The 12469-nt window shown below is 41.4% G+C and overlaps 1 protein-coding gene across 2 annotated transcripts in view; it reads left to right on the top strand.

Annotated features, from left to right (window-relative positions):
• Positions 1-10294, top strand: part of Nup107 (nucleoporin 107) — a 56736-nt gene extending 46442 nt beyond the window's left edge. For both annotated transcript variants that reach the window (XM_045152421.1, XM_045152422.1), the window contains 6 exons: positions 817-919; positions 2466-2626; positions 3704-3829; positions 5669-5782; positions 8568-8735; positions 9919-10294. In XM_045152421.1, coding sequence (XP_045008356.1) covers positions 817-919; positions 2466-2626; positions 3704-3829; positions 5669-5782; positions 8568-8735; positions 9919-10026 — 780 coding nt within the window. In that variant the 3' untranslated portion in view covers positions 10027-10294. The remainder of the gene's footprint in view (positions 1-816; positions 920-2465; positions 2627-3703; positions 3830-5668; positions 5783-8567; positions 8736-9918) is intronic.
• The last annotated feature ends 2175 nt before the right edge of the window (positions 10295-12469 follow it).

Here is a 12469-nt window from a genome sequence, read left to right on the forward strand (position 1 = left end):
CCAGGGTACTCAGCTGCTGCAGATGAATTTGCCCCTTTGTGCATCTAGTTTACTTGGGTCCTGGGGAATTAAACCTGGGTCCTTTGGCTTTGCAGGCAAATGCCTTAACCACTAAGTCATCTCTCCAGCCCTGTTCCAAATAATTTTAAATCACTAACTTCTATTTTCAGAAAGAAAGAGGCAAAATCTAAAAAAGAGAAAATCATTTTAAGACTAGAGAAGAGGGGAAGGGGGAAGAGAAAGGAAGGAGAGGAAAGAGCTGTAGAGTGATAGGTTTCTTTTGTTTTGTTTTGTTTTGTTTTTCGAGGTTGGGTCTCACTCTAGCTTAGGCTGACCTGGAATTCACTAAGTAGACTCAGGGTGGCCTCAAACTCATGGCAATCCTACCTCTGCCTCCTGAGGACTGGGATTAATGGCAAGTGCCACTGCATCCAGCTTAGAGTGACAGTTTTAAGTATCACCTGGTTGAGTTGGTGGAGCCTGAATTACACAGTATATATAACTACAGATTCATAGTCCATGAGTAGTGCTAAGTAGGACAAACTAAGAAAAGTGAGGTCAGGGCTAGGTGCGGTGGTGCACGCCTTTAACCCCAGCACTTGGGAGGCAGAAGTAGGAGGATCACTGTGAGTTCAAGGCCAGCCTGACACTATATAGTGAATTCCAGGTCAGCCTGGGCTAGGGTGAGACCCTATCTCAAAAAAACAATAAATAAATAAAACGTTAGGTTCAACTTGAAGATAAATGTTTTACTAATTTGCAGACTACCTTAGAAATAAAAGTGATGATTTTTTTTTTCTTTCTTTCAATGAATAGGAGGACCGGTTGAAGATTGATGTAATTGACTGGTTAGTATTTGACCCTGCACAAAGAGCAGAGGCACTGAAACAAGGCAATGCGATAATGAGGAAATTCTTAGGTAGGTTATGTTGTTACATTTTTTTGTTCTGATCCTATATTTTTTTGTTTTGTTTTTACAGAGGAATATTTCGTTTATTTAGTAAAACACAGGAATTCAGAAGACAAGACAGTTTGCAGGGATGTGAAGCACACATTGGCGTTGGGGTGGCAGGATGCTAGTAGAGAACACCATGTGAATCAGTTGCCCCTATTCCTGTCACCTTGGTCCTCCAGTGACCAATAGAGAAACCATCTGAATTCACTCTTCAGCTGGATGTCATCCTCCATTCATTCATTACATATGTGCTGTCTGCCTTCTAAGTGCAGGCCTATGCTAATTACCTCCACACACTCAAGCCATGAGATTCAAGTTACACATCTGGCCTTTGTCCTCAGGAACAAGTCAGGTTGGCCTCTCAAGTAGAAGCTAATAGTTCTATAACAAGTGTAAACGTGATTGCTGGACAGAAACAGTTGGCCAACGGACCACATGGCATAAGTAAAAGTCAGAAGCATCTAAAGAAGAGGTACATAGCAGAAAGTCAAATGTAGCTGGCCCCTGAGCAAGCCTTGTGGAGTCCCATTCAAACAATCTTACAAAGCTTTCCTACATAGTTTACAGTTTCAAAGTGAATTTACTCAAGGAACATTTAAGGAATTCTTTACTTAGGAACATCCTAAAAGTTCACAGAACTGCTTTTCTCAGTCCGTGACACTGAGATTTCTGACAACTCAGAAATAAGAACTAAAACAAACAAATCATCTCAGAGATCAAGAAGCTTTTACATAGCTCAGCTGTTAAAAATAACTCATCACACATCTAATGAGTGCAGTATGTCTGTTGTCATAGATGGCACACAGTTCCTTCAGAGAGGGGAAAGGCCATATTCCTGCTCTTCCTGGGCTTTCAAAACTCTGGTGGTGGGGAACTTCTTTCTGAGGCTGGTTACCTTCCTCCTGGTCTGACAACCTCAGATTCTTGCTTCTCCTACTCATCATAAAAAACACGATACTTTCAGCCATGTGTGGTGGCACACACCTTTAACCCAGCACTCAGGAGGCAGAGGTATGAGCATTGCTGTGAATTTGAGGGCAGCCTTTATTATCCCAAGTGAGGTCATTGAAGACTGGCCTTACTTATTCATGCCTCAGTGACATCTCCTTCAGCACCTCAGCCCATAGCAGGTCCAGTGTTCATGAAAAGACATTCCCCATGACCATTGTTTCCAGATCCTTCTAATGGGGAGAAAACCAGCTCCTCTTAGGTGTCAAACTACATTGTGAAACAAACATACTTAGCAGTGAATTTTCGATATCTTAATCAATTTTACACATAGTGCCATGGCTATCAGACCTATAAGTAGGTAAAGTAATTGCATTTATTATTATATCCTCTTCTGTTACTGTTACATTAAAATAAATAGCTGGACATTAGGTAGAAAGGTCACCAAAGAAATTGCTTGGGACTTAAACTATAGAAGTGTAAACCAGTGATTTGAACCAGACAGAAACTATTATACAGAAGCCCCTAGATATTAAAAATTATGTATCCTTTTTTTCCACAGCATCAAAGAAACATGAAGCTGCAAAAGAAGTTTTTGTGAAAATCCCTCAAGATTCCATAGCTGAGATCTATAATCAGTGGGAGGAACAAGGGATGGAGAGTCCCCTTCCTGCTGAAGATGACAATGCTATCAGAGAACATTTGTGTATTCGAGCTTATTTGGTAAGCTTGAAGAGAAAACCATAACCTCCTAGGACTTCTACTCCACTAGTGCTTGAGTTTTTTCCAGAGTGGTGACTGATTCATCTAGTACCTCTTAGGACCACAGTGCTGACTGATACACAGGGAAATTAGCATGACACTAACCAAGATTAGGTAGAGTGTGTGACTGCTCTCTGAAACATGTTTTCTTAAGATGCTGCATGCTTGTCTCAGTCTTACTATTTCTGCTTTTGGAAGTAAATAAAAAAAAAAAACAAGATGCATTTTTTTTTTTAGAAGTAAAGTAGCAGCATATTTATTCAAACTTTATTCAACAAATAGCAAAGTGATTACAGTGCATTAAATAGTAGGTTAGTCTTTGTGGTTAGCATCCTTCTTTAAAAGCTCATGGTCTGGTTAAAATTAGTAACCATGCATACTTCAGAATGATAAATGGCAGAATATATAGGAGCAGGGTGCTGAGAAAAGAGAAGATGCTAGAAAACCACATAGTATTTACACTTTGCTGGTGGTTGTCCTTTTTTTATAAAATTATTTCTAAGACACACACAGACACAATAGCTTTGTGAGCAGTAAAAGTAAAAACTTTACAATTCCAGCACTTAGGAGGCTGAGTAGGAGCAATGCCACAAGTCCTAGAGCCATTCTAGGCTACATAGTGATATTTATTTATTTATTGGTTTCCCAAGGTAGAGTCTTGTTATAGGCCAGGCTGATCTATATTCACTATGGAGTCTCAGGGTGGCCTCAAAATCTCAATGATGCTTCTACCTCTGCCTCTCAAATATGGGATTAAAGGCGCTACCAAGCCCAGCTTTTATTTATTTACTTATTTTAAATATTTATTTATTTATTTATTTATTTGGAAGCAGAGAGAGAGAAGAGAGACAGAGAATGGAGTCACCAGGGCCTCCAACTGCTGTAAACAAACTCCAGATGCATATGCCACCTTGTGCATCTGGCTCTATGTGTGTCCTGGGGAATTGAACCTGTACTTAGGCTTTGCAGGCAAGTGCCTTAGCCACTGAACCATCTCTCCAGCCCTTTATTTATTTATTTTTAAACTTTGCATTTTAGGAAGCCCATGAAACCTTTAATGAATGGTTTAAGCATATGAATTCAGCTCCACAAAAACCTACTTTGATGGCCCAACCAACTTTTACAGAGAAAGTGGCTTATGAACACAAAGAAAAGAAATACGAAGTAAGTTAAATGCGGATGTGAGGTGAGCCCATTTTATCTTAAAAGTGCATAATTATTAATGAGATGACATTTTTTTCAGCATCTATATTCCAGTTATAGCAAGTGAATCTCTTCCTGTTTCATATTCTGCTTTAAAGAAAAAGCCATCTGTTTAGTTATTTTTCTATAGATAACTAATCTTGGAAAAATATCTTTAATGCTGGGGAGTTTGCCCAGTAGTAAAGGCACTTGTTTGCAAAGCCTGCTGGTCCCAGTTCAGGTCCCCAGTACCCACATAAAGCCAGATGGACAAAGTGACACATTCATCAGGAGTTAAGTTGCAGTGGCTAGAAGCCCTGGCGTACTATTCTTACTCATTCTTTCTCTCTCAGAATAAATAAGTTCTTAAAAAATACTTTTCCAGCACTCGGGAGGCAGAGATAGGTGGATCACCATGAGTTGGAGGCCACCCTGAGACTCCATAGTGAATTCCAGGTCAGCCTGGGCTAGAGTGAGACCTTACCTCGGGGGAAAAAAAAAATACTTTTAATCATTATTATTATTTTTTTATTTGAGGGAGAGAATGCACAGGGCACTTCAGGACCTCTAACCATTGTAAACAAACTCCAGATGCATGTGCTACCTTGTGCATCTAGCTTATATGGATACTAGGGAATTGAATCTGAGTTCTTAGGCTTTGCATGCAAGCACCTTAACTGCTAAGCCATCTCTCCAGCCCAAATAAATTTTTTTTTTTTTTTTTTTTTTTTTTTGGTTTTTCGAGGTAGGGTCTCACTCTGGTCCAGGCTGACCTGGAATTAACTCTGTAGTCTCAGGGTGGCCTTGAACTCATGGCGATCCTCCTACCTCTGCCTCCCGAGTGCTGGGATTAAAGGCGTGCGCCACCACGCCCGGCTTCCCAAATAAATTTTTAAAAATTATTTATTTATGTATTTAAGAATGAAAGAGAGAGAGGGAGAGAGAATGGGCACACCAGGGCCACCATCTGCTGTAGACAGTCTCTAGACACATGCGCCACCTTGTGCATCTGGCTTACGTGGGTTCTGGGGAATCAAACTTGGGTTCTTTGGCTTTGCTGGCAAGCACCTTAACCGCTAAACCATCTCTCTAGTCCTCCAAGAGTAGCAAGGTGCTTGCCAGCAAAGCCAAAGGACCCAGGATCAATTACCCAGGACCCATGTAAGCCAGATGCACAAGGTGGCACATGCATCTGGAGTTCATTTACAGTGGCTAAAGAACCTGGCATGCTTGTTCTTTTCCTTTCCCCCTCTCTCTCTCTCTCTCTCTCTCTCTCTCTCTCTCTCTCTCTCTCTCTCTCTCTCTGCCTCTTTATATTCAGAAAATAAACAAAGAATGATGTTCCTAGGCTGGAGAGATGGCTTAGAAATTAAGGTGCTTGCCTGCAAAGCCTAAGGACTCATGGTCAACTCTCCAGGTCCCACATAAGCCAGACACACAGCGATGCAAACACAAAGTCATACATGCTCACAAGGGGGCACACACATCTGGAGTTTGATTGCAGTAACTGGAGGCTTTGGTGTACCAATTCTCTCACTCATTCTCACATTTAAAAAAAAAGAGTGGGCGTTGTGGTGCGCGCGTGTAATCCCAGCACTGGATGGCACAGGTAGGAGGATTGCTGTGAGTTTATGGCCAGCCTGAGACTACCTAGTGAATTCCAGGTCAGCCTGGGCTAGAGTGAAACCCTACCTCAAAAATGAAACACAAAAAAAAAAAAAAAAAAAGAAGGCCAGTCTGTTGGTAGGCTTGCCTCAAAAAAAGTGATGTTTACAATATTACTTATTTGTTTATTATGTCTGCCTTATGTTTGTTTTGCAGATGGATTATGGTATTTGGAAAGGACATTTTGATGCCCTAACTGCTGATGTAAAGGAGAAAATGTACAATGTCTTGTTATTTGTTGATGGAGGGTGGATGGTAGATGTCCGAGAGGTAAGCTGTACTTTTAGCAGTGAAAACATCAAATATGTTCACTGTTTTCTTTCAAACATTCTGACTCTGAACAAGAACACTTACATATTTTATGACATTGGAAGATACAAGTAAGCATCCTAATTTTAAGCTTAATTGAAAATACTAGCTAAGGGGCTAGAGAGATTGCTCAGCCGCTAAGGCACTTGCCTGCAATGCCTAACGATCCAGGTTTGATTCCTTAGTACCTTCATAAAGTCAGATACACAATGGGGTATGCATCTGGAGTTCGTTTGGCTAGTGGCCCTAATGCACGCATTCTCTGTCTCTCTCTCTTCTCTCACTGTGCTTGCAAAAAAAAAAAAAGGCCTAGAGAGATGGCTTGGTGATTAAGGAGCTTACTGGCAAAGCCAAAGGACCCAGGTTCAATTCACCAGGACCCACATAAGCCAGATGCACAAGGTGGCACATGCCTCCAGAGTTTGTTTGCCGTGGTTGAAGGCCCTGAAGTGTCCTTTCTGTCTCTGAAACAAATAAAATAAAACAAAAATTTAAAAATGAAATAGAGAGAGGGCAGGGGGAAGAAAGGGAGGAAAAGAAAATACTGGCTAGGGACTAGGAGTATTTTATTCTTAGCTAAACTGTTTACATTTAGTATGTTCATCCAAGACACTAAAATCTAGTATTTTTATTCTGCATATAAAATTCTAGATGGGGGCTGGAGAGATGGCTCAGCAGTTAAGGCACTTGCCTGTGAAACCTAAGCACCCAAGTTTGATTCCCCAGTACCCACCTAGCCAGATGCACAAGGTGGTGCATGCAACTGGAGTTCATCTGAAGGCCCAGGCATGTGCTCTCACGCACTCACTCTCACTCTCTCTCATTTTGTGTGTGTGTGTGTGTGTGTGTGTGTGTGTGTGTGTGTCTGCCTGCCTATTTTTCTGTCTCCATCTCTTTCTGCCTCATTCTCTCAAATAAATAAAATATCAGGGCTGGAGAGATGGCTTAGCAAGTAAGGCACATGCCTGTGAAGCCTAAGGACCCAGGTTTGATTCTCCAGGTCCCATGTAAGCCAGATGTGGATGGTGGCACATGTGACTGGAATTCGTTTGCAATAGCTGGAGGTCCTGGTGTGCCCATTCTCTGTCTCTCTCTCTCTCTCTCTCTCTCTCTCTCTCTCTCTCTCTCTCTCTCTCTGTCTCAAATAAATAAATCTTTTTTGAAAAAATAGAAATCTTGGGCTGGAAGAGTGACCTAGCAGTTAAGGTGTTTGCCTGCAAAGCCAAAGGACCCAGGTTCAATTCCCCAAGGACCCACGTTAGCCAGACGCACAAGGGGGTGCATGCATCTGGGTTTCGTTTGCTAGAGGCCCTGACATGCCCATTCTCTCTCTCCTTTTTTCTCTGTCAAATAAATAAATAAATAAATAAAAATAGAAAGCTCTTTTAAAAAATAAAGTATTTTAAAAAGTGCACACAAAACAAAAATTTTAAAACTAGAAGTTTGCAATAGTTTTCTGTCCCTGCCCCCATCCTGATGCTTGCCAACCATGATCATTGCTGTTAAGTTGGTATGTCTTCTTGACCTCTTCAGATCTGTTTGCAGTTATATCTGTAAATATTAATGGAGATGGTAATTATTTTCTGCTCTGCCTTGTGCTCTAATGGTATTCAATCTCATATTCCTTTTTATGTGTGGTTTTTAAAAATATTTTATTTAGCTGGTCGTGGTGGCGCACGCCTTTAATCCCAGCACTCGGGAGGCAGAGATATAGGAGGATCGCTGTTCAAGGTCCCCCTGCGACTCCATAGTGAATTTCGGGTCAGCCTGAGCTAGAGTGAAGCCCTACCTTGAAAACCAAAACCAAAAAAAAAAATATTTATTCACAAGCAAAGAAATATAAACAGAGAGAGCGAGAAAGAGAGGGTCAGAGTATAGGCACACCAGGGCCTCTAGCCACTGCAAATGAATTAGATGCATGTGCCACATTGTGTATCTGGATTACATGGGTACTGGGGAATCAAACCCAGGTAGTTAGGCTTTGCAGGCAAGCCCATTAACTGCTGCGCCATCTCTACAGCCCTTGTGTGTGTTTTTATTCCTGAAATATTAGAAATACATTCAGCAGGGCTGAGGATGTATCATTGGGAAGCATGCCTGCCTAGCATAGATGAGGCCCTGGGTTTGATCTGTCCCTCAGCACCACATCCCAACTGTCACTGGGCATGGTGACATGTTCCTGTTATCCCAGCACTTGGGAGGTGGAAGCAGGATCAGAAGTTGAAGGTCACCTCAGCTACTACATAAGGAGGTAGAGGCCATCCTGGACTATATGAGATTTGTTTCTAAAAAGGAAAATGACCATTATTATTATTTTTGTTTTGCTTTGTTTTTCGAGATAGGGTCTCACTCTAGCCCAGGCTGACCTGGGATTCACTGTGGAATCTCAGGGTGGCCCCGAACTCATGGCGATTCTGCTACCTCTGCCTCCCAAGTAGTGGCACTAAATGTGTGCACAACCATGCCCAGGTTGTTTCTGGTTTTTTGTTGTTTGGGTTTTTTTTTGTTTTTTTTTTTTTTTTTGAGATAAGGTCTCACCCTCACTCTGTAGCCCAGGCTGGCCTGGAATTCAAACTGTGCAGCTCTGCCTGGTCTTGAACTTGTAGTGATCCTCCTGTTTCTGCATCGTAAGTACTGGGCTTTGGAGATAAAGGAATAAGTCACCATTCTGTCTGTACTTGATCTTTATTTGTAAGGGTTTGTAGCTTAAAGTTGTTGAAGTGATTAACTGCTGTCTTGTTTGTAGGATGCGGAAGAAGACCATGAAAGAACACATCAGATGGTATTACTAAGAAAGCTCTGTCTGCCAATGATGTGTTTTCTGCTTCATACCATATTGCACAGAACTGGTCAGTATCAGGAGTGCCTGCAGTTAGCAGACATGGTATCCTCTGAGCGTCACAAACTGTATCTGGTGAGTTCTGCAATCATTTGCAGTTTTAAATTTCATTGATTTTGATGGGGCTGGATAGATGGCCCAGTGGTTAAAGGCACTTGCTTACAATGCTTGATGGCTTGGGTTTGATTTTCAAGGACCCACATAAAGCCACATGCATTTGAAGTTTGTTTGCAGCAGTAGTAGGTCTGGCGCTCACATTCTTTCTCTCTCAACCTCAAATAAATAAATAACTTTAGTCATTTGATATACTGTGTAGTAATATTTGTGAATAAAGGTGTGTTTACTTTGTTTTTTTAAATATTTTTATTTATTTATTTATTTATTTATTTGACAGAGAAAGAGGGAAGGAGAGGGGAGAGAGAAAAAATGGGCATGTCAGGGCCTTCATCCACTACAAACGAACTCAAGACATGTGCACCCCCTTGTGCATCTGGCTAACGTGGGTTCTGGGGAATTGAACCTGGGTCCTTTGGCTTTGCAGACAAGCTCCTTAATAGCTAAGCCATCCCTTCAGCCCTTATTTTTGTTTTTTGAAATAGGGTTTCACACTAGCCCAGACTGATCTGGAGTTCAGGGTGGCCTCACATTCACAGTGATCCTCCTATCTCTGCCTCTCATGTGACCTTGTATGTCTGGCTTGCAGACAAGCAGCTTAACCACTAAGCTATCTCTCCTATCCTGTGTATACTTTTTTTAACTGACATGTGTGCATATATACATAAACATAAATATGTAGACTGATTCTGAACCACTCTTAATTTACTAGCCTGGTCACATAAATTTTTTTTTTGTTCATTTCTGTGAGGGGGGTTGTTCTATTTATTTGTTGGATTGCTTGTTTGTTTGTTTTTCAGTTCAGGGTCCCACTTTGGCCCAGGCCGATATGGAACTCACTGTGTATGTAGTTCAGGCTGGCCTCAAACTCAATGATCCTCCTACCTCTGCCTTCTAAGTGCTAGAATTAAAGGTGTGTGCTACCATGTCTGGTACCACATAAATTTTAAAGAAGCATTCCTTGTTTTTTCTAGGTAGGGCTTAATACTAGCCCAGGCTGACCTAGAACTCACTCTGTAGTCTCCGGTGGCCTCGAACTCATGGCAATTCTCCTCCCTCTGCCTCTTTTTTTTTAAGTTGATCAGATTGGTTAGGTAAGTGTGAATTCTTTTTATTCTCAAAGTTGTTATTATTTTCACATCAGGTATTTTCTAAAGAAGAACTAAGACAACTCCTGCAGAAGTTAAGGGAATCCTCTCTGATGCTTCTTGACCAAGGGCTTGATCCACTAGGGTATGAGATTCAGTCATAATTCACCCACCTTTGATTTCCATGACAAATGGAGCAGTTTTATTTTTTTGTTTGGTTGGTTTTTGTAAAGTAATATATTTGTAATTACTAGTTTGTTTGTTTTTTTTCCTTTGGCATTCTGGGGGGAAATGTAAACTGGGCATTTGAATTTTGTACTTTTGAGAATATTAAGTCACTTTGAAAATTTATTGTATTATATCTGTATTTCCTGTTTTTTTTTTTAATGAAATTATACAAAAAAATAAAATTTTCTGTTCTGAAAAATCTAATAATAAGGAAATTCTTTTGTTTTTTTCTTTTTTTCCAGGTAGGGTCTTATGCTAGCTCAGGCTGACCTGGAATTCACTATGTAGTCACAGGGTGGCCTAGAATTCACGGTGATCCTCCTAGCTCTGCCTCCCAAGTGCTGGGATTAAAGGCATGCACCACTATGCCCAGCAAGAGTGTTTTTTTTTTTTTAAATTTATTTATTTATTTATTTATTAAAGAAGAAATGAGATGGAGGGAGTGAATGGACATCCTAGGACCTCTATCCATTGCAAACGAACTCCAGAAGCATGTATAAACATGTGCATCTTATTTATGTGGATTCTGGGGAGTCAAATCTAGGTCCTTAGTCTTTGCATGCAAGTACCTTAACCACTAAGCCACCTCTCCAGCCCTTTAAAAGCATATGTATTTGAGAGAGAGAACAGGCACACCAGGGCCTCTAGCCACTGCAAAACAACTCCAGATGCATGTGCAACCTTGTGCACCTGGCTTTACATGGGTACTGGGGAATTGAACTTGGGTTCTTAGGCTTTGCAAGCAAGTGCCTTGACCACTGATCCAAGAGTCCATTTAAAGACATTTTTGTTTTTGTTGTTGTTGTTTTTTATTTATTTGAGAGTGACAGACGGAGAAAAAGGCCGAGAGAGAGAGAACAGGCATGCCAGGGCCTCCAGCCACTGTGAATGAACTCCAGATGCATGCGCCACCTTATGCATCTGGCTTATGTGGGTACTGGAGAATCGAGCCTCAAACCAGGATCTTTAGGCTTCACAGGCATGCGCTTACCCACCAAGCCTTCTCTCCAGTCCCCAAGAGTCAATTCTTAAGTACAAATAATGTGTGCATGATGAAGCTTTCCAGCAAAAGTGAGGTCAGGGGAAATTGAGTAAAGGAAAGGTGGAGGGAGGACTAATCAAAATCTAAGAGGATGCAAATAAATCATATGGAATCCTCCAATTTTGGACAATGGAACACTCAGGAGCCATAGATCGTTGTTAGAAATTTTTCAGTGCCAGGGATGGGATACTTCCTGTGAGTTGTTGGTCAGGAGGTCCCTGATGCTCCCAAAACATTATAGGCCATTTGCCGAGGCCCTTTGGTTTCCTACCAAGAATAGATGGTAAGACCATATTGGTGAAGTCTCCATATACTTGGGCTACAAGGCCACTAAGAAATCCTGCTGGAACTGAGCTGATAACCTCCTCCATGTAGACCAGCTGACAGAAAGCTGGAAGAAGCCATTCTACATGTAGTTCAATGGGAGAAAGAGGTACCACCAGTGAAGATACTCAACAGTGGACACTGCAAGCCTTATAATTGGCCAGCCAGGCCAAATGAACCAATGGGTACAATAGTGGCAGGTGTGACATGGTGGAAACCAAATGCCCTCCAATTGGATGGGAGGCCCACTCCATGGCGGGGGGGGGAACACATCCCTGATACTGAAAACTTAAAATGGGTATTCATGAGCCCTAGGGATGTAACATCTGCTGATGTCTGGAAAAATGTATATACTATGCTTATCAAACTGCCCAGTAAGCACTTCTCTTAATATTTATATCACTATATTTATAACACTACTCTCACTTTGGGTAGAGAATTTTCCCTTTTCAGATGGCAGTGACCTTGGGATGACTCAGAAGGTTTCATAGTGCTGGAAAGAAGTGACTGGAGTACTGAGTAACATCTCAATCACACCTTCCAAGGTTCAGGGTCTAATGCGGAAGAGGTAGCAGAAAGAATGTAAGAGCCAAAGGAAGGGTAGGACTCCTTACAACGTGTTCCCTCCAGACGTAAAATGGCCTGGATATCCGTGACCTCATAGTGCCTGACACTACCTACACAAGACCATCATAAGAGGAGGAAAAGATCATGACATCAAAATAAAAGAGAGACTGGTTGAGATGGGGAGAGGTTATGATGGAGAGGGGAGTTTCAAATGGGTAAGTGAGGGGAGGGAGGGTATCATCATGGGTATTTTTTATAATCATGGAAGTTGTTAATTAAAAAAATTAAATAAAAAAAAAGATGAAACTCTCCAGCTGTAAGGTCCCTAAGGAATTAGCATTTGAGCTAAGGTTTGGAGTAAGACATTGAAATTGCCAAGTCAAAAAGAAAAGGTGGGCTGGAGAGATGGCTTAGTGGTTAAGGTACCTGCCTGCAATGTCAAAGGA

Source organism: Jaculus jaculus, chromosome 6, assembly GCF_020740685.1.
Source record: "Jaculus jaculus isolate mJacJac1 chromosome 6, mJacJac1.mat.Y.cur, whole genome shotgun sequence".
Classification (NCBI taxonomy): domain Eukaryota; kingdom Metazoa; phylum Chordata; class Mammalia; order Rodentia; family Dipodidae; genus Jaculus; species Jaculus jaculus.